This window comes from Bombina bombina, chromosome 7, assembly GCF_027579735.1.
Source record: "Bombina bombina isolate aBomBom1 chromosome 7, aBomBom1.pri, whole genome shotgun sequence".
NCBI classification, from domain to species: Eukaryota; Metazoa; Chordata; class Amphibia; order Anura; family Bombinatoridae; genus Bombina; species Bombina bombina.
Window position 1 is genome coordinate 197,764,608 of NC_069505.1, and position 22,693 is coordinate 197,787,300.

The 22,693-nt window shown below is 45.8% G+C and overlaps 1 protein-coding gene across 9 annotated transcripts in view; it reads left to right on the forward strand.

Moving 5' to 3' along the window:
- The first annotated feature begins 4,995 nt into the window (after positions 1 to 4,995).
- LOC128666129 (golgin subfamily B member 1) overlaps positions 4,996 to 22,693 on the forward strand; it is a 438,305-nt gene continuing 420,607 nt past the window's right edge. For 7 of the 9 annotated variants that reach the window (XM_053720543.1, XM_053720552.1, XM_053720548.1 and 4 more), the window contains exons 1-4: positions 4,996 to 5,110; positions 8,878 to 8,950; positions 9,123 to 9,269; positions 14,508 to 14,654. In XM_053720543.1, coding sequence (XP_053576518.1) covers positions 8,906 to 8,950; positions 9,123 to 9,269; positions 14,508 to 14,654 — 339 coding nt within the window. In that variant the 5' untranslated portion in view covers positions 4,996 to 5,110; positions 8,878 to 8,905. Of the gene's footprint in view, positions 5,142 to 8,877; positions 8,951 to 9,122; positions 9,270 to 14,507; positions 14,655 to 22,693 lie in introns of all 9 variants that reach the window. The other 2 variants (XM_053720544.1, XM_053720545.1) reach the window with 2 other exon arrangements.

Here is a 22,693-nt window from a genome sequence, read left to right on the forward strand (position 1 = left end):
TCTCAATAGGAATGCAATATATTTCATATTTCTAATGAATTTTGAATGTATGGCATACCAGATGCAGATCTGAAATGAAAATAATAGTGTTATTAAGTTTTAGACATTTTGTATCCTTAAGACATTCTATGTTTTTTTTTTTTTTAATACATAGGTTAAGACATGTTAAAATCTTAACTCTCTGGTTTTCATGTTCATATTTAATATGTGTCTGAATGCAGATCACACATTTTTATATAGTATTTAAATTATACAGGCTGTAGTTTAAAATGAATTTAATGGATGTAATGTCATATGTGTCTCTGCCTGGCCAACTTTCATCATCTAGAATTTGTGGATTTAACACAATAGGGGGCATTTAACATCTTGCATACACTTAGGCCATGTCTGATAAGTTTATCACTCATCCTGGGCATACACATTTGAGGGTTCTCAAAATGCTAATTTCGCTTTGAAGTAACTCTCTGAGCTAAGATCTGGAATACACAGAATCTACATTTGACCATCTTTTTGAAACCTGGTAGCGCACTTCTCTCTTTGTATGCAAATTAATCTGTCTTTCTTTGAAAAGACTGCCTGAACTTAACTAGACCACGTCTTTTCACTAGACCAAATGTCTTTTGTTTGTTCTCACCTGGATGCATTGTAATCTTGCATATTGATTGGGAGACGATTGAACTGTGGTCAGCCAAAGCATTTAATGTCTTACAAATAAATTAATCATTTGGTGTTCACAGCCATAGATTTATTAAATAATATAAATATATATGTATATTATTTAATAATACTCACAGATACCTTGACAAGTGGTTTGTATTAAATACCCTTTTAATATGACATTTCTGGAAACCTAAGTGTCATAATTTGCATAAATAAAAAGAGAGAAGCGCTCAACCTGGGAACAAACAATAGCATAATAGCTTGTTCTGTGGCTAGTTACCACCCAAGAAGAAGTCCCCTGACTTCACAGTACAGTCCAGCCCTGAAATACCAGGCAATCCCTCTCTGACAGAGAGAAACAGCAAAACCCCAGACGTACGCTATTATTATTGATATCAGTTATTTGTAGAGCGCAACAGATTCGGCCTCATCAGTAAGGTGCAGCCATATCCCTCTAGGCACACTGAGAAACGGGTCCACGTCTGGATTCTCGCATCACACTTAGGGAGACTTCCCTAAGTGTCATAATTTGCATAAATAAAAAGAGAGAAGCGCTCAACCTGGGAACGAACAATAGCATAATAGCTTGTTCTGTGGCTAGTTACCACACAAGAAGCAGCCTCTTTTTGCTCAACATGTGCCTTTCACAGAGAAGAACTTTCCTGAAGCATATCAATCTGATCCTGACTTCACAGTACAGTCTAGCCCCGAAATACCAGGCAATCCCTCTCTAAACTGAATTAATATGACCCTGGGGAAGTCTCCCTATGGGTGATGGGGAAACCAGACATGGACTCCTTGCCCAGAGTGCTTAGAGGAATGTGGCTGCACCTCACTGACGAGACCCATAGGAGGTTGAAACGATCGTTTGGGGGTTGTCATGTTCCTTGTTCAGAGGAGAATTGCCTGGTATTTCGGGGCTGGACTGACCTTAATTGGCGGGATCAGACTGATATACTTCAGGAAAGTTTTCCTTTGTAAAAAGCACACTGGTCTAAAAGAGGCTGCTTCCGGGTGGTAAATCGCCATAGAACTAGCTGATGAGCTGTTTTTCGTTCCTGGTAGAGCGCTTCTCTCTTTGTATGCAAATTAATATGATCCTGGGGAAGTCTACCTATGGGTGACGGGGAAACCAGACGTGGACTCCTTGCCCAGTGTGCTTAGAGGAATGTGGCTGCACCTCACTGACGAGGCCCATAGGAGGCCGAAAATGATCGTCTGGGGTTGTCATGTTCCTTGTTAAGAGGAGAATTGCCTGGTATTTCGGGGCTGGACTGACCTTAATTGGCGGGATCAGACTGATATACTTCAGGAAAGTTTTCCTTTGTGAAAAGCACACTGGTCTAAAAGAGGCTGCTTCCGGGTGGTAAATCGCCATAGAACTAGCTGATGAGCTGTTGTTCGTTCCTGGTAGAGAGCTTCTCTCTTTGTATGCAAATTAATATGACCCTGGGGAAGTCTCCCTATGGGTGATGGGGGAAACCAGACGTGCACTCCTTGCCCAGTGTGCTTAGAGGAATGTGGCTGCACCTCACTGACGAGGCCGAAACGATCGTCTGGGGTTGTCATGTTCCTTGTTCAGAGGTAAATTGCCTGGTATTTCGGGGCTGGACTGACCTTAATTGGCGGGATCAGACTGATATACTTCAGGAAAGTTTTCCTTTGTGAAAAGCACACTGGCCTAAAAGAGGCTGCTTCCGGGTGGTAAATCACCATAGAACTAGCTGATGAGCTGTTGTTCGTTCCTGGAAGAGGGCTTCTCTCTTTGTATGCAAATTTCTGGAAACCTGTCTGGAGACGTCTTCATATGTAATTTCCATTGTTTTTTAACAGGATACAACATAATATAGCTGGTGTTTCATAATAAGTTAAAAAAAATACTTTTGTATTTCAATTTAAAACTCTTTTTTTTCTCAGTGTTTAAGCCAGTGCTAAAACCTGATTTCCAGCCCAATGATATAGTCCAGTGATGTATGTGTCATATCACTAAGTTTTTAATAACTCTAGCAGACATAAAAAGTAGGTAGTTTGTGTTCATCAGATTGTAATGCTAGAGTATATCATTTACATTGTATAGCTGCTGTGAAAGTGAGTAATCACATGATCACTGCTGATTGGTGGCTGCACACATATGCCTCATGTTATTAGCTCACTCAATGTGTTCAGCTAACTCCCAGTAGTGCATTGTTGCTTCTTTAACAAAGGATACGAAGAGAATGAAGCACATTAGATAATAGAAGTAAATTGGAAAGTTGTTTAAAATTGTATTCTCTACCTGAATCATGAAAGAAAAAAATTATGTTTCATGTCCCTTTAATGGTTAGACATATGCCTATAAGTTTCTTGACTAATACAGTCTGTCTTATTGTCCTTGTTTTTAATAAATATATTTTATACATTGTATCCTGGGAATATCCTTGTGAGCCGTGGGGCTTAATACCTACCTGCACCATCACTAAGAGCATATAGCTCTCCTCAAAGTGAGTATTGTTCCCTAAGGGGTTGGAATATTTGATCCTATATACTTCACCATATTTATTTCCTCTTTTCCATGTATATCTTTATGTGATCCTCTACAATCACACTTGAGCTATTCCACTCCATCTATTTTGGACGTTTTTGCATATATCCTTGTATTGCTGCACTATGTTATATTGAAGGTGGTATATAGCCTGTGTATTACATTTGTCCCCTGAACATATGCCTGTGCACAAGTGTCATTACTTACATGAAATGCACCCAATGTGCGGTGCTTACCAGTGTTCAGTAGAGAGCCCTTAAAGTGTTGTGTAAACTTTAGTAGAGGATATAATAGTGTAGGTAGTGAAGATGGTATATAGTCTGTGTAATAAATGTGTCCCCTGGCTATGATATAATGAAGATGTACCTGCTAATAGCCTTTGGGCTATGTGTGTGTCAATGCATGTGTGAATGCTTCCAGTAGAGAGCCCTTACAGTGTTGTGTAAACCTCAGTAGAGGATATAATAGTGTAGGTAGTGAAGGTGGTATATAGTCTGTGTAATAAATGTGTCCCCTGGCTATGATATAATGAAGATGTACCATCTAATAGCCTTTGGGCTATGTGAGTGTCAATGCATGTGTGAATGCTTCCAGTAAAGAGCCCTTACAGTGTGGGGTAAACATCAGCAGAGGATATAATAGTGACGTACAAGGACTACCCAACAGGATGGGGCAAAGGGAAAAATCCCCCAGGACACCTGTGGCAGGCTTGTGACTAACTCCCATAGGGTGTACTTTTGTCACTACCCAGTACTCTATACTCCTCTCTGTTCCAATAGCAGCTCTCTGAGGGAAAAATAGGTCTCAAGTCAGTCTGAAAACTGCTTTTAACAAAGAATCTGGAGCACCTCAATTCTTCATCTATCGAGGCAAGACACATACCAGAGAGATGGGAGGGATTGAAAGCTTTTGGATTGTTGGGTATCTTGGCCTCCTCCTAGTGGCCAGGAGTTGAATACCAGGTGTAGGATTACTTGGGGTTAGGACTAATGCTAAGAATTGTGGTTAAGGTTAATTATAAGAAATAGGGTTAGAGTAATAATATGAATTGGTTTTAGGGTTACTGATTAGGATTGGGATAGAGTAAAAAAATTGGAGTTGGGGTAAATAATAAGACTTGGGGTTATAGTAATAATATGAATTGGGGTTAGGGTTAATTATAAAAACTTGGGGTTAGAGTAATAATAAGAATTGAAGTTGGGGTAAATGATAAGAATTGGTACTGTATTAATAATAATACTTGGGATTAAGAGTAATGATGAAAATTTGGGTTAGGGTTAAAGGGATAGAAAAGGCAAATTAAAATGTGCATTGGTGCATTTTAACGGACAAAAGTATGGGGTAATGGAAGGAGTTGGGGTTCAGGCTAATTAAAGCAATAACATATAATGACATCCCCAGCTGCTTCACAAGGAAACATACCACAGATAAATGACTACAATGCCCAGAATCGCCTGGTTCACTTGACTGTCAATCAACACAGTATGGGCGGGCAATTTAAAAGGTTGGTATTTTCATTGGCTAAGGTCTTATATGAGTATTGATTGATGACACCGCTTCTCTTTTCAGCTCTGCAAAATACCATTTCTCACAGCTGATATAACCGTGCGCATGCGCTATGACATGAATGCTCTCCCAGTCCCTGTGAGCTCTGCCCCGGGTACGCGTGTTCACAAAATATTAGTCACTATGGCAACCACGTCTGCCTTACTACCATCTTAAAACCTGGAAAGTCGCCTCCCCAGTCCGCCGTCTTCCAACCTGGCGGATGATGACCGGACATCCGGTTGGTCAACCTGAGGTGGCAGTGACGTCACGGAGCAGCTGGCAAGATGGCGCCCGGGGTCAGGGGTGTGCGGGGGCTACCGGGGTTTTGAGCCCAACAGGAAATTGCACCGTCCCCGGGAGCCCTAGCCCATAGCTTTTCAAGTGAGAGTCCTCAGGTGGTTCATGTACACAGGTGCTGGCACCTACCTTATACACACAGGTGCTGGCACCTACCTTATACACACACAGGTTCTGGCACCTACCTTATACACACACAGGTTCTGGCACCTACCTTATACACACAGGTGCTGGCACCTACCTTATACACACTGGTGCTGGCACCTTCCTTATACACATAGGAGCTGGCACCTACCTTATACACACACAGGTTCTGGCACCTACCTTATACACACAGGTGCTGGCACCTACCTTATACACACAGGTGCTGGCACCTACCTTATACACACTGGTGCTGGCACCTTCCTTATACACACTGGTGCTGGCACCTTCCTTATACACATAGGAGCTGGCACCTACCTTATACACACTGGTGCTGGCACCTACCTTATACACACTGGTGCTGGCACCTACCTTATACACACTGGTGCTGGCACCTTCCTTATACACATTGGAGCTGGCACCTACCTTATACACACTGGTGCTGGCACCTACCTTATACACACTGGTGCTGGCACCTACCTTATACACACAGGTGCTGGCACCTACCTTATACACACTGGTGCTGGCACCTACCTTATACACACTGGTGCTGGCACCTACCTTATACACACAGGTGCTGGCACCTACCTTATACACACTGGTGCTGGCACCTACCTTATACACATAGGAGCTGGCACCTACCTTATACACACTGGTGCTGGCACCTACCTTATACACACTGGTGCTGGCACCTACCTTATACACATAGGAGCTGGCACCTACCTTATACACACTGGTGCTGGCACCTACCTTATACACATAGGAGCTGGCACCTACCTTATACACATAGGAGCTGGCACCTACCTTATACACACTGGTGCTGGCACCTACCTTATACACACTGGTGCTGGCACCTACCTTATACACACTGGTGCTGGCACCTACCTTATACACACTGGTGCTGGCACCTTCCTTATACACATTGGAGCTGGCACCTACCTTATACACACTGGTGCTGGCACCTACCTTATACACACTGGTGCTGGCACCTACCTTATACACACTGGTGCTGGCACCTACCTTATACACATAGGAGCTGGCACCTACCTTATACACACTGGTGCTGGCACCTACCTTATACACACTGGTGCTGGCACCTACCTTATACACACTGGTGCTGGCACCTACCTTATACACACTGGTGCTGGCACCTACCTTATACACACTGGTGCTGGCACCTACCTTTTACACACTGGTGCTGGCACCTACCTTTTACACACTGGTGCTGGCACCTACCTTTTACACACTGGTGCTGGCACCTACCTTTTACACACAGGTGCTGGCACCTACCTTTTACACACAGGTGCTGGCACCTACCTTATACACACAGGTGCTGGCACCTACCTTATACACACAGGTGCTGGCACCTACCTTATACACACAGGTGCTGGCACCTACCTTATACACATAGGAGCTGGCACCTACCTTATACACACTGGTGCTGGCACCTACCTTATACACACTGGTGCTGGCACCTACCTTATACACACTGGTGCTGGCACCTACCTTATACACACTGGTGCTGGCACCTACCTTATACACACTGGTGCTGGCACCTACCTTTTACACACTGGTGCTGGCACCTACCTTTTACACACAGGTGCTGGCACCTACCTTTTACACACAGGTGCTGGCACCTACCTTATACACACAGGTGCTGGCACCTACCTTATACACACAGGTGCTGGCACCTACCTTATACACACAGGTGCTGGCACCTACCTTATACACACAGGTGCTGGCACCTACCTTATACACACAGGTGCTGGCACCTACCTTATACACACAGGTGCTGGCACCTACCTTATACACACTGGTGCTGGCACCTACCTTATACACACAGGTGCTGGCACCTACCTTATACACACAGGTGCTGGCACCTACCTTATACACACAGGTGCTGGCACCTACCTTATACACACAGGTGCTGGCACCTACCTTATACACACAGGTGCTGGCACCTACCTTATACACACTGGTGCTGGCACCTACCTTATACACACAGGTGCTGGCACCTACCTTATAGACACTGGGGCTGGCCACCTACCTTATACACAGCGGCATGCATCTTGCATACTGGGTACTGGGTATTCAACCACTTCAAAAACATACATTTTATGCACAGTGATGGTCAGGTGGGCATATACATACACACATACATACATTTTATGCACAGTGATGGTCAGGTGGGCATACACACACACACACACACACACACACACACACATACATTTTATGCACAGTGATGGTCAGGGGGCATATACATATATTTCATGCACAGTGATGTTCAGAGGGCATATACATACATGTGCACACATATACATACATTTTATGCACAGTGATGGTCAGGGGGGCATATACATACACACACATATACATACATTTTATGCACAGTGATGGTCAGGGGGGCATATACATACACACACATATACATACATTTTATGCACAGTGATGGTCAGGGGGGCATATACATACACACACATATACATACATTTTATGCACAGTGATGGTCAGGGGGGCATATACATACACACACTCATATACATACATTTTATGCACAGTGATGGTTAGGTGGGCATATACATACACACACTCATATACATACATTTTATGCACAGGGATGGTTAGGTGGGCATATACATACACACTCATATACATACATTTTATGCACAGGGATGGTTAGGTGGGCATATACATACACACTCATATACATACATTTTATGCACAGGGATGGTTAGGTGGGCATATACATACACACTCATATACATACATTTTATGCACAGGGATGGTTAGGTAGGCATATACATACACACTCGTATACATACATTTTATGCACAGTAATTGTTAGGTGGGCATATACATGCATACACTCATATACATACATTTTATGCACAGTGATGGTTAGGTGGGCATATACATACACACTCATATACATACATTTTATGCACAGTGATGGTTAGGTGGGCATATACATACACACTCATATACATACATTTTATGCACAGTAATGGTTAGGTGGGCATATACATACACACACTCATATACATACATTTTATGCACAGTGATGGTCAGGGGGCATATACATACACACATATATACATACATTTTATGCACAGTGATGGTCAGGGGACATATACATACACACATATATACATACATTTTATGCACAGTGATGGCCAGGGGGCATATACATACACACATATATACATACATTTTATGCACAGTGATGGTCAGGGGGCATATACATACACACACTCATATACATACATTTTATGCACAGTGATGGTCAGGGGGCATATACATACACACACTCATATACATACATTTTATGCACAGTGATGGTCAGGGGGCATATACATACACACATATACATACATTTTATGCACAGTGATGGTCAGGGGGCATATACATACACACATATATACATACATTTTATGCACAGTGATGGTCAGGGGACATATACATACATGTACACACATGTATAAATACACACACCATACACCTGACTTACAGGGGATTTACAGAGGGAGAATGATACAGAAGAAATAAGACACTCAGTACCATATGCAGGGGCAGAGTCTAGCTATTAAACTTACTGTAAACTTGTTACCTTTCTTGAAGTGGGCACTGATTGTGGATGCCAGTTATATGTCACAGCTGAGTGCCCCTGTAGCATTGATGTGAAGATAAATTCTTGCTTGTATTTACAGACGTTTGTGCCGGAGCCTACTTGGCACAATGTGGAACTGGTACTCCGGAGATGAGACTGGCCCTGCTGGTGGGGTAAGTGGTTTATTTTTAAAGGGGCAACACCAATCGGGTTCTCTAGACTGAGGGAAGTAGGAATTCTGTGTGTGTGTCTTGTTTGTACCATGTGTACCCTGAGCTTTTGTGACAGTTTGTGTATAAGAAGCAAATCTAAAACCTTGTTTTGTTCCTTATGTCATACTTGCAGGCCATGCCCAGCCAGGAGCACCCGGGCACCATGTCAGTTACGGATCTAACGGAGCAGTTGGCACAGACAGAACAGCTGGTGGTGCAGCTGAAAGACCTAATCAGAGAGAAGGACAATGAGCTGCGCAAGAAGGATGAGCGACTGAAGGTTGGTGTTCTTTTGTTATAGAGAACCGTGTATGTTCCTGTGTTAGATGGTTTGTGTGCATGTCAGAAATATTCAGCTATAATGTTTTACCTCATCTACTATTTTACTATTGATTGCTTGTGTTAAATGGAGGCTATGCCTGTACCCTGCTTTATGCCAGGAAGCGGGGAGGCTATGCCTGTGCCCTGCTGTATGCCAGGAAGCGGGGAGGCTATGCCTGTGCCCTGCTGTATGCCAGGAAGCTGGGAGGCTATGCCTGTGCCCTGCTGTATGCCAGGAAGCTGGGAGGCTATGCCTGTGCCCTGCTTTATGCCAGGAAGCGGGGAGGCTATGCCTGTACCCTGCTTTATGCCAGGAAGCTGGGAGACTATGCCTGTACCCTGCTTTATGCCAGGAAGCTGGGAGGCTATGCCTGTGCCCTGCTGTATGCCAGGAAGCTGGGAGGCTATGCCTGTGCCCTGCTGTATGCCAGGAAGCTGGGAGGCTATGCCTGTGCCCTGGGGTATGCCAGGAAGCGGGGAGGCTATGCCTGTGCCCTGGGGTATGCCAGGAAGCGGGGAGGCTATGCTTGTACCCGGCTTTATGCCAAGGAGCGGGGAGGCTATGCCTGTACCCTGCTTTATGCCAAGGAGCGGGGAGGCTATGCCTGTACCCTGCTTTATGCCAGGAAGCTGGGAGGCTATGCCTGTACCCTGCTTTATGCCAGGAAGCTGGGAGGCTATGCCTGTGCCCTGCTTTATGCCAGGAAGCTGGGAGGCTATGCCTGTGCCCTGCTTTATGCCAGGAAGCTGGGAGGCTATGCCTGTGCCCTGCTGTATGCCAGGAAGCTGGGAGGCTATGCCTGTGCCCTGCTGTATGCCAGGAAGCTGGGAGGCTATGCCTGTGCCCTGCTGTATGCCAGGAAGCTGGGAGGCTATGCCTGTGCCCTGCTGTATGCCAGGAAGCTGGGAGGCTATGCCTGTGCCCTGCTGCATGCCAGGAAGCTGGGAGGCTATGCCTGTGCCCTGCTGTATGCCAGGAAGCTGGGAGGCTATGCCTGTGCCCTGCTGTATGCCTGGAAGCTGGGAGGCTATGCCTGTGCCCTGCTGTATGCCAGGAAGCTGGGAGGCTATGCCTGTGCCCTGCTGTATGCCAGGAAGCTGGGAGGCTATGCCTGTGCCCTGCTGTATGCCAGGAAGCTGGGAGGCTATGCCTGTGCCCTGCTGTATGCCAGGAAGCTGGGAGGCTATGTCTGTGCCCTGCTGTATGCCAGGAAGCTGGGAGGCTATGCCTGTGCCCTGCTGTATGCCAGGAAGCTGGGAGGCTATGCCTGTGCCCTGCTGTATGCCAGGAAGCTGGGATGCTATGCCTGTGCCCTGCTGTATGCCAGGAAGCTGGGAGGCTATGCCTGTGCCCTGCTGTATGCCAGGAAGCTGGGAGGCTATGCCTGTGCCCTGCTGTATGCCAGGAAGCTGGGAGGCTATGCCTGTGCCCTGCTGTATGCCAGGAAGCTGGGAGGCTATGCCTGTGCCCTGCTGTATGCCAGGAAGCTGGGAGGCTATGCCTGTGCCCTGCTGTATGCCAGGAAGCTGGGAGGCTATGCCTGTGCCCTGCTGTATGCCAGGAAGCGGGGAGGCTATGCCTGTGCCCTGCTTTATGCCAAGGAGCGGGGAGGCTATGCCTGTGCCCTGCTGTATGCCAGGAAGCTGGGAGGCTATGCCTGTGCCCTGCTGTATGCCAGGAAGCTGGGAGGCTATGCCTGTGCCCTGCTGTATGCCAGGAAGCTGGCAGGCTATGCCTGTGCCCTGCTGTATGCCAGGAAGCTGGCAGGCTATGCCTGTGCCCTGCTGTATGCCAGGAAGCTGGCAGGCTATGCCTGTGCCCTGCTGTATGCCAGGAAGCTGGCAGGCTATGCCTGTGCCCTGCTGTATGCCAGGAAGCGGGGAGGCTATGCCTGTGCCCTGCTTTATGCCAAGGAGCGGGGAGGCTATGCCTGTGCCCTGCTGTATGCCAGGAAGCTGGGAGGCTATGCCTGTGCCCTGGGGTATGCCAGGAAGCTGGGAGGCTATGCCTGTGCCCTGCTGTATGCCAGGAAGCTGGGAGGCTATGCCTGTGCCCTGGGGTATGCCAGGAAGCTGGGAGGCTATGCCTGTGCCCTGGGGTATGCCAGGGAGCTGGGAGGCTATGCCTGTGCCCTGGGGTATGCCAGGGAGCTGGGAGGCTATGCCTGTGCCCTGGGGTATGCCAGGGAGCTGGGAGGCTATGCCTGTGCCCTGCTTTATGCCAGGGAGCGGGGAGGCTATGCCTGTGCCCTGCTTTATGCCAGGGAGCGGGGAGGCTATGCCTGTGCCCTGCTTTATGCCAGGGAGCGGGGAGGCTATGCCTGTGCCCTGCTTTATGCCAGGAAGCTGGGAGGCTATGCCTGTGCCCTGCTTTATGCCAGGAAGCTGGGAGGTTATGCCTGTGCCCTGCTTTATGCCAGGAAGCTGGGAGGCTATGCCTGTGCCCTGCTGTATGCCAGGAAGCTGGGAGGCTATGCCTGTGCCCTGGGGTATGCCAGGAAGCGGGGAGGCTATGCCTGTGCCCTGGGGTATGGCAGGGAGCGGGGAGGCTATGCCTGTGCCCTGGGGTATGGCAGGGAGCGGGGAGGCTATGCCTGTGCCCTGGGGTATGCCAGGGAGCGGGGAGGCTATGCCTGTGCCCTGGGGTATGCCAGGGAGCGGGGAGGCTATGCCTGTGCCCTGGGGTATGCCAGGGAGCGGGGAGGCTATGCCTGTGCCCTGGGGTATGCCAGGGAGCGGGGAGGCTATGCCTGTGCCCTGGGGTATGCCAGGGAACGGGGAGGCTATGCCTGTGCCCTGGGGTGTGCCTATGGACCCTCGATGAAGATATGTTTGAGTGCAGTTGGTTAATTAATGGCTCTGAGATTAAAATCAAGTGATCTATGCTCAGACAGATAAATGCTAAAATCCTGTTGTGTACAGTAGAATGAGTTTTGTTCCTGTGTGAAATGTGTCTATGTACGTGTGAATAGGAAGCTTTTTCTTTTTTTCATTCATTCATGTCATGTCATGTCATGTGGCCCTTGTTACATGGAACTTTTAGTACTGGGCCCTGTTTTTGCAATAGTTTTATTAATGACTTAAATAGCAACATCTCTGTTTTTGCAGATGATACAAAGTTGTGTAAGGTCTTTAGGTCAGTGCAGGGTGAACTTGCTTCACAAGGGGATATACAAAAATTAGAAGAATGGGCAGGTAAATGGAAAATTAGTATTAATACTGGAAAATGCAAGGTTCTAAGTAAAAATAAGCAGGCAATCTATTATTTAAATGGAACTAGACTTAGCCAAACAGAGGAGGAAAGGGATTTAGGAGTAGTAATAGATAACAAGCTAAAGATAGGTGCACAATGTAGGGCAGTGGCTTTTGATTGCCAATACCTTAGCTGTAACTTGGTCTGCGCAGTACCGGTCCAGTGACTAGCGGTAACGGTGGTCCACACAGTGGCGGTGTAGTGACTAGCTGTAACGTGGTGCGTGCAGTGCCGGCTTAGGGACTAGCTGTAACGTGGTGCGTGCAGTGCCGGCTTAGGGACTAGCTGTGACGTGGTGCGCGCAGTGCCGGCTTAGGGACTAGCTGTGACGTGGTGCGCGCAGTGCCGGCTTAGGGACTAGCTGTGACGTGGTGCGCGCAGTGCCGGCTTAGGGACTAGCTGTGACGTGGTGCGCGCAGTGCCGGCTTAGGGACTAGCTGTGACGTGGTGCGCGCAGTACCGGCTTAGGGACTAGCTGTGACGTGGTGCGCGCAGTGCCGGCTTAGGGACTAGCTGTGACGTGGTGCGCGCAGTGCCGGCTTAGGGACTAGCTGTGACGTGGTGCGCGCAGTGCCGCCTTAGGGACTAGCTGTGACGTGGTGCGCGCAGTGCCGCCTTAGGGACTAGCTGTGACGTGGTGCGCGCAGTGCCGCCTTAGGGACTAGCTGTGACGTGGTGCGCGCAGTGCCGCCTTAGGGACTAGCTGTGACGTGGTGCGCGCAGTGCCGCCTTAGGGACTAGCTGTGACGTGGTGCGCGCAGTGCCGGCTTAGGGACTAGCTGTGACGTGGTGCGCGCAGTGCCGCCTTAGGGACTAGCTGTGACGTGGTGCGCGCAGTGCCGGCTTAGGGACTAGCTGTGACGTGGTGCGCGCAGTGCCGGCTTAGGGACTAGCTGTGACGTGGTGCGCGCAGTGCCGGCTTAGGGACTAGCTGTGACGTGGTGCGCGCAGTGCCGGCTTAGGGACTAGCTGTGACTTGGTGCGCGCAGTGCCGGCTTAGGGACTAGCTGTGACGTGGTGCGCGCAGTGCCGGCTTAGGGACTAGCTGTGACGTGGTGCGCGCAGTGCCGGCTTAGGGACTAGCTGTGACGTGGTGCGGGCAGTGCCGGCTTAGGGACTAGCTGTGACGTGGTGCGGGCAGTGCCGGCTTAGGGACTAGCTGTGACGTGGTGCGGGCAGTGCCGGCTTAGGGACTAGCTGTGACGTGGTGCGGGCAGTGCCGGCTTAGGGACTAGCTGTGACGTGGTGCGGGCAGTGCCGGCTTAGGGACTAGCTGTGACGTGGTGCGCGCAGTGCCGGCGTAGGCACTAGCTGTGATGTGTTCTGCTCATGGCCGCTTGCTTTTTTCTGCCCTAAATATTTAGGGAGCAGGTGCCAAATTAGTTGTATAGGAAGTAACCACTAACAATAAATAATCCTACAGTTAAAGTGTCTATTCGTAGACTCTCTACTGCACTTTAGAAAGATGCCTTGTTCCGTTAAAACGTAATGCACTTGTTTTAAAGTTAATATTTTTCTTTTTTGTTATAATAAAAATGATTTCATTTGATATTATAATACAGTGTAAAATAGAAGCAGCGGCGGCGAGGATTTTCCTTCTAGTGCAGATTTGTACAGCGCTACTGTTCGCAGTTACTACCAGTAATAGAAGGTTGAAAGATGCCTCTGGGTTATGTGTTGAGAGTTTGGTGACTACGTCTTATACAACTGTTTTTGTTCTCTTATACAAACTATTGTAGGACCTTCTTTTGCCATTGGATCAGCTATGAAGGGACTGAGGGAGGCAGTAGGAATTTATAAGTGTAGTCACTTTCTGTCTTTATTGCATTGTGCCATTTTGTATTTGTTTGTATCTTATGGAGCAGCCATGCCAGGTACTTATTCTCTGGATGTTGGCACACAAATTCCCTGAATGTACATTATCTAACTGCCTCTGCTCTCCAGGAAGAGAAGGAAACTGTAGAATCCAGAATATCTAAAGCAAAGCTCCAGAATAAAGCTAAGATCGCATCTCTGACGTCACAGCTGGAAGAGCTAAAGAAACAACTGTCATCGGCCAATGTAAAAGCCAACAAACCTGAGCACAAGAAGGTAGGTGCTGATGAGTTGTGAAATCTGCTTAGAATCCGGTAACATATAATGTAATGATGGATTTGTCTCCTCAGTTCACACACAGCAGCATAATAAATATGAGCAGTGATTAAACCATGAATCTTTATTGAGTTAGAAGCATAGATTGTGACAGCAGATAAAAACCAGAAGGAGCATTCTATGTGCCCTTATTTCATTTAGAAGTGTAAGTTTATTTAATTAGTTAAGGATAACATTATGCACAACCCCATACCCTTTCTTTTTAAAGACACGATGAGTCCATGGATCATCTTCATTACTTATGGGATACTCACCTCCTGGTCAGCAGGAGGAGGCAAAGAGCACCACAGCAGAGTCGTTAAATAGCTCCTCCCTTCCCTCCCACCCCAGTCATTCTCTTTGCCTACGTTAGTGATAGGAAGAGATAAAGTGAGGTGTTAGAATAGATTCTTCAATCAAGAGTTTTTAATTTTTAAAGTAGTGCAAGATTGTGCTGCTTTGTTCTGGGGTGTAGCCGTAGTCCATATCAGTCTCTTCAGTAGAGCTTTTGATGGCTTTAGAGCAATGGGAACTGGTGGGACATAATTCTCACTGTGCCTCCCATATATTTATGCTGCCCTAATCCTGATAGCCTAAGCAATCTTAACTCAGGGTTTATCATTTTCCACAGGGCTATGGGAGGGAGAGGACCTCTTAAACCTGCTAGACTGTCTTGCTGTCGGACAGCATTAAGGTAAGTGCTGACTTTTTCTTTATTCTGGGAAAATAAAAAGCTCAGAGAAAAGTGGACACATTAAATGAGCATACACATAAGGCTCAGAAACATGGGACGCTTTATGTTGGGACATTTACTCTCTATGAGGAGAGTTTACATTGGACAGCACAAGTACAGGAGCACTGGGGCTGGGAGATAAGCTGCATTTTTATTACGGTGGTTGATTTTACTAAGGCTTGTTTTCTATAGGCCTTAATGGCCTAGGGGATAACTGCCCTGCAAGCGGAAGCTCAGAGTTTGAATCCAACTACAGCATGGTCCTATTAAACCATCCAAGTAATGGCTGATAATGTTATGCAGTGTTAAATACAAAAGACTATGAAGCCGGTTGGGTTATGTTGGTTTAGTAACGCCCGCGATGGATGGGGCTACTGTTTTTTCGCGCGTGTCTCTAAACTATGCAGTATTCAGCCTTGTCTTGCGTGTGAGGAACGGCTAAGCATCATCTCACTTGAACCGCATGGTTGGTGCACTATACAGATTTTAATATCCGGATCGCTACAGACATAGCAGGGAGTCTGGTTGACAGGTAGTCGCCTCAGCAGAGCTGCTGAGGTGTAAGGGGGTCTGAACTTTATTTATCTGTGAATATGTCTCTTTTTACTTCTAAGCAGTAAAATAGTTGACGTTTTAAAATTTAAAGTCACAGTAACGTTTATTTTATAAAGATTTTTGAGTTACTTAGACATTTTTTCTTCCTGCAAATAAAAAAGTTTTATTTTAAAGTGACAGTAACGTTTTTTGAAAAATTGTAAATCAGTTTTTTATTACATGGTCATTTTATTGTAATTCAGTATGGACATAGGAGCTGTGGAAAATGTTACTTGCTCCATGTGTTTGGATGCCAATGTGGAACCACCAATTCCTTTTTGTCCCTCGTGTTTTGAGAGGGCTTTAAGTTATAAAGCATTTTTTTTTCATGAACAAGATTTTTCTAAGGTGGATGCTTCTCAGGAGTCTAATGATGAGAGTCAGAGTATACCGCAGCTTTCTCCCCAAGCGTCCCAAACTTTAACGCCCGCACAAGCAGTGCCCTATACGTCTGCTCTAGCACCTGCTGGAGTTACTTTAAAAGACATAGCTGCGCTTATGTCTTCCACAATTTCTGATGCGTTGTCTGCTTTTCCTATGCTACAAGTCAAATGTAAGAGGAAAGAAAACCATGTTGTCAGTGAGGTTTCTGATGCAATGGTAGCAGTCTTGGATGTACCCTGCCAGGGAATGAAGCTGGAGGGTATAGAGGTTCTATCAGACGGTGAAATTTCAGATTCTGAGAGTTCATTGCCTTTGACTGATTCAGAGATTTTCTTTTTCAGATTTAAACTAGAACACCCCCGCCTGTTACTCAGGGAGGTTTTGGTTACCTTAGACGACTGTGATTCCACAGTAGTAGTCGCTCCTGCGAAGTCGAGTTAATTGGATAGATATTTTGAAGTTACTTCTTATTCAGATGTTTTTCTAGTTCCTAAGCGAGCTTCGGAGATTGTTTCTAAGCAATGGGAGAGACCAGGTATTCCCTTCTTTCCATCCCCTATTTTCAAGAAGATGTTTCCTGTTGCTGATGCTGTCAGGGAAGCTTGGCAAACGGTTCCTAAGGTGGAAGGGGCTATTTCCACCTTAGCCAAGCGAACTACTATTCCCATTGAGGATAGTTGTGCTTTTTAAAGACCCCATGGACAAGAAGTTGGAGGGTCTACTTAAAAAGATTTATATTCACCAGGGTCTGCTATTGCAGCCGGCTGCGTGCATTGCTACTGTCACTAGTGCAGCAGCTTATTGGTTTGATGCTCTGTCCGAGTCTCAAGACTGAGACTTCCTTAGAGGAGATCCAAGATAGGATTAAAGCTCTGAAGTTAGCTAATGCCTTTATTACGGATGCTTCTTTGCAAATTACTAAGTTAGCAGCTAAGAGTTTGGGGTTTCCTATCCTAGCCCGCGGAGCCTTATGGTTAAAACCTTGGTCTGCTGACGTATCCTCTAAATCTAACCTTCTAATGATTCCTTACGAGGGGAAGACCTTGTTTGGACATGGCCTGACAGAAATTATCTCCGATATCACGGGAGGTAAGGGTTATCTCCTTCCTCAAGATAAGAGAAACAAGCAGAAAGGGCGACATAATAATTTTCGTTCCTTTCGAAATTTCAAGGGAAATTCTTTCTCTTCCTCCTCTAAACCGGAACAATCTAAGCCTACTTGGAGACCCAACCAGTCTTGGAACAAGGGTAAACAATCCAAGAAGCCTGCTGTTGTATCCAAAACAGCATGAAGGGCATGCCCCCAATCTGGGTCCGGATCTGGTAGGGGGCAGACTTTCTTTCTTCGTTCAGGCTTGGGTTCGGGACGTTCAGGATCCATGGGCGATAGAAATAGTGTCTCAGGGATACAAACTGGAGTTCAAAAATTTTCCTCCCCGAGGAAGATTTCTTCTATCAAGATTATCTGCAAACCAGATAAAAAAAAAAAAAAAAAAAAAAGGCATTCTTACATTTTTGTAAGAGATCTCTCCTCCCTGGGAGTGATTACTCCTGTTCCAGTACTGGGGCAGGGTTTTTATTCAAATCTGTTTTGTAGTTCACAAAAAGGAGGGAACCTTTAGACCTCAAGAGTCTAAACAAGTTTCTCAGAGTTCCGTCTTTCAAGATGGAAACTATTCGTACCATTCTTCCATTGATCCAGGAGGGTCAATTTATGACGCCAGTGGATTTAAAGGATGCATATCTACATGTTCCTATCCACAGAGATCATCACAGGTTCCTGAGGTTTGCCTTTCTGGACAAACATTTTTCAGTTCGCGGCTCTCCCTTTCGGTCTGGCCATGGCACCCAGAATTTTCACAAAGGTTCTGTGGTCTCTGCTGGCGGTCCTAAGACAACGGGGCATTTGGGTGGCTCTTTATCTGGACGATATTCTAATCCAGGCGCCATCTTGTCAACAAGCAAGATCTCATACCGACGTGGTACTATCCTTCCTGAGAACTCACGGGTGGAAGGTAAATCTGGAAAAGAGTTCCTTAGTCCCGAAAACAAGGGTGACTTTCTTGGGAACTCTAATCGATTCTTTATCTATGAGGATTTTTCCGACAGACGTCAGGAAATCAAAGATTCTAGATACCTGTCGAGCCCTTCAGTCCACTTCTTGACCATCAGTGGCTCAGTGAATGGAAGCAATCAGACTGATGGTGGCGGCAATGGACATCATCCCGTTTGCTCGGTTCCACCTCAGGCCTCTGCAGTTAAACATGCTCAGGCAGTGGAATGGAGACTATACAGACTTGTCTCCTCGAATAACACGAACAGGAAACAAGGGACTCTCTTCAATGGTGGTTGTTTCTGGATCATCTATCCCAGGGAACCTGCTTTCGCAGACCGTCCTGGGTGATTGTGACAGATATGTAATGTCCACAGCACTGTATATATTCAATGTTATCTTTATTCAGACATGGGTAAAAAACAGCAACGTTTTGTGACTGTGTGTCACTTAATCATGCTATACTTAGCTTAACACAGGTTTCTACTTTTATAGTTTCATATTTCGTGCCAGTCTCATTGGGTCTCATTGTGCAGTTTTACTCCAGAGAGGGAGGAACTGAGACCTTGCTGTGTGTCTGACTGTATAACTGGAGAAACAAGAGGCTAATTAACCAGTAATTTCACAAAAGAGCCACAAGATGGTGCCAGAGTACAATTACAGACTGACTGGCGCGAAATATGAAACTATAAAAGTAGAAACCTGTGTTAAAGGGCCATAATACCCAAATGTTTAAACACTTGAAAGTGATGCAGCATAGCTGTAAAAAGCTGACTAGAAAATATCACCTGAACATCTCTATGTAAAAAAGAAAGATATTTTACCTCAAAAGTTCCTCAGTAGCCACCTCCCATTGTAAAGGATTTCTAAGCAGCATTTTAGTGTGTTTGTCCTGGGACATCTGAAGGGACTAGCATCGTGCACTCTCATATTATTTCACCAATCAGGTAAAGGAAGCTTACTATGAAAGATATTTTACCTCAAAAGTTCCTCAGTAGCCACCTCCCATTGTAAAGGATTTCTAAGCAGCATTTTAGTGTGTCTGTCCTGGGACATCTGAAAGGGACTAGCATCGTGCACTCTCATATTATTTCTAAGCAGCATTTTAGTGTGTTATCTTTATTCAGACATGGGTAAAAAACAGCAACGTTTTGTGACTGTGTGTCACTTAATCATGCTATACTTAGCTTAACACAGGTTTCTACTTTTATAGTTTCATATTTCGTGCCAGTCTCATTGGGTCTCATTGTGCAGTTTTACTCCAGAGAGGGAGGAACTGAGACCTTGCTGTGTGTCTGACTGTATAACTGGAGAAACAAGAGGCTAATTAACCAGTAATTTCACAAAAGAGCCACAAGATGGTGCCAGAGTACAATTACAGACTGACTGGCGCGAAATATGAAACTATAAAAGTAGAAACCTGTGTTAAAGGGCCATAATACCCAAATGTTTAAACACTTGAAAGTGATGCAGCATAGCTGTAAAAAGCTGACTAGAAAATATCACCTGAACATCTCTATGTAAAAAAGAAAGATATTTTACCTCAAAAGTTCCTCAGTAGCCACCTCCCATTGTAAAGGATTTCTAAGCAGCATTTTAGTGTGTTTGTCCTGGGACATCTGAAGGGACTAGCATCGTGCACTCTCATATTATTTCACCAATCAGGTAAAGGAAGCTTACTATGAAATCTCATGAGAGTTAAGTCAAATCTCATGAGATCACAGTAAGAGTTCATGACCTCAGCACTGCTGATGCTGATTGGCTGCTGTTCATTTCTTCATTTTTTTAATTTTTTTACCTGCAGCTGGGAGCAGCTGAGTATAACTTTTTACACAGAACTTACTCTGCTGAGCTGAGGAAATTGTGAGGTAAAATATCTTCCTTTTTTATATAGAGATGCTCAGGTGATATTTTCCTGTCAGCTTTTTACAGTTATACTGCATCAGTTTCAAGTGATTTAGCATATGAGTATTATGTCCCTTTAAGCTAAGTATAGCATGATTAAGTGACACACAGTCACGAAACGTTGCTGTTTTTTTACCCATGTCTGAATAAAGATAACATTGAATATATACAGTGCTGTGGACATTACATTACATATCTATTGGATCTACTGGTGGGGTTAGGCAGTTTTACCCCAGTCTTCACGTGCACTATTTGCAGGAGTGCTGGCCTTCATTTGGATACTGGGTGATTGTGACAACAGACGTCAGCCTTCTGGTTTGGGGAACTGTCTGGGGATCCCTAAAGGCTCAGGGAGTATGGACTCAGGCCGGAGTCTGTTCTTCCCATAAATATCCTGGAACTAAGAGTGATCTTCAATGCTCTTTTGGCCTGGCCTCAGTTGGCTTCGGCTCAGTTTATCAGATTCGAGTCGGACAACATAACTTCAGCTTACATCAATCATCAGGGAGGAACGAGGAGTTCCTTAGCGATGACCGAGGTAGCCATGATAATCCGGTGGGCGGAGGCCCATTCTTGCCATCTGTCAGCAATCCACATCCCAGGGGTGGACAACTGGGAGGCTGACTTTCTAAGCAGGCAGACTTTTCATCCGGGAGAGTGGGAACTCCATCCGGAAGTGTTCTCCAACCTGATTCTCAAATGGGGTTGGCCAGACTTAGATCTCATGGCATCTCATCAGAATGCCAAGCTCCTGAGATACGGATCAAGGTCCAGGGATCCCCAGGTGGAACTGATAGATGCTTTGGCTGTTCCTTGGTCCTTCAGCCTAGCATACCTGTTTCCCCCGTTTGCACTTCTTCCTCGGGTCATTGCTCGAATTAAACAGGAGAAGGCATCAGTGATCCTCATTGCCCCTGCTTGGCCAAGCAGGATTTGGTATGCAGATCTGGTGGACTTGTCATCTCTGCCACCTTGGAGACTTCCGTTGAGGGAGGACCTTCTAATTCAAGGACCCTTCCTTCACCCAAATCTAGTTTCTCTGAAGCTGACTGCTTGGAGATTGAACGCATAATTTTATCCAAGCAAGGTTTTTCTGATTCGGTCATAGAGACCATGATTCAGGCTCGCAAGCCTGTCACTAGAAGGAAATACCATAAGATATGGCGTAAATATCTCTATTGGTGTGAATCCAAGGGCTACTCATGGAGTAGAGTTAGGATTCCCAGAATTTTGTCTTTTCTTCAAGAAGGTTTGGAGAAGGGTTTATCGACAAGTTCCCTAAAGGGTCAAATCTCTGTCTTATCTATTTTGTTACACAAACGTCTGGCAGATGTCCCAGATGTTCAAACCTTTTGTCAGGCCCTGGTTAGGATCAGGCCTTTGTTCAAACCAGTTACTCCTCCATGGAGTCTGAATTTAGTTCGCAAAGTTCTTCAAGGGGCTCCGTTTGAGCCTATGCATTCCTTAGATATTAAGTTATTATCTTGGAAAGTTTTGTTTCTTGTTGCTATTTCTTCAGCTCGTAGAGTGTCTGAGCTCTCCATTCAGATAATTTAGTTTTACGTACTAAACTAGGTTTTCTTCCCAAGGTTATTTCAGACAGGAACATTAATTAGGAGATTGTTGTTCCTTCCTTGTGTCCTTATCCTCCTCCTCAGAAGGAACGTCTTCTGCACATTTTGGACATAGTCCGTGCTTTAAAATTGTACTTTCAAGCGACTAAGGACTTTTGTCAGTCTTCTTTGTTTGTTTGTAATTTTTTCTGGTAAACGTAAGGGTCAGAAAGCTGAAGAGTATCATCCGTTTTGCATATGAGACTGCTGGACAGCAGCCTCCTTAGAGGGTTACGGCTCATTCCACTAGGGCTGTCGCTTCCTCATGGGCATTCAAAAATGAAGCTTCTGTAGAACAGATTTGCAAGACTGCAACTTGGTCCTCTCTTCACACTTTTTCTAAATTTTCTAAATTTGATACCTTTGTCTCGGCTGAGGCTGCTTTTGGGAGAAAGGTTCTTCAAGCAGTGGTGCCTTCCGTTTAGGTTCCCTGTCTTGTCCCTCCCTTATCATCTGTGTATTCTAGCTTGGGTATTGTATCCCATAAGTAATGAAGATGATCCGTGGACTCATTGTGTCTTTAAAAAGAAAAGAAAATTTATGCTTACCTGATAAATTTGTTTCTTTTTAGACATTATGAGTCCATGGCCCGCCCTGTTCTTTTAAGACAGGTTGTTAATTTTTGTAAACTTCAGACACCTCTGCACCTTGGCTTTTCCTTTCTCTTCCTAACTTTGGTCGAATGACTGGAGTGGGAGGGAAGGGAGGAGCTATTTAA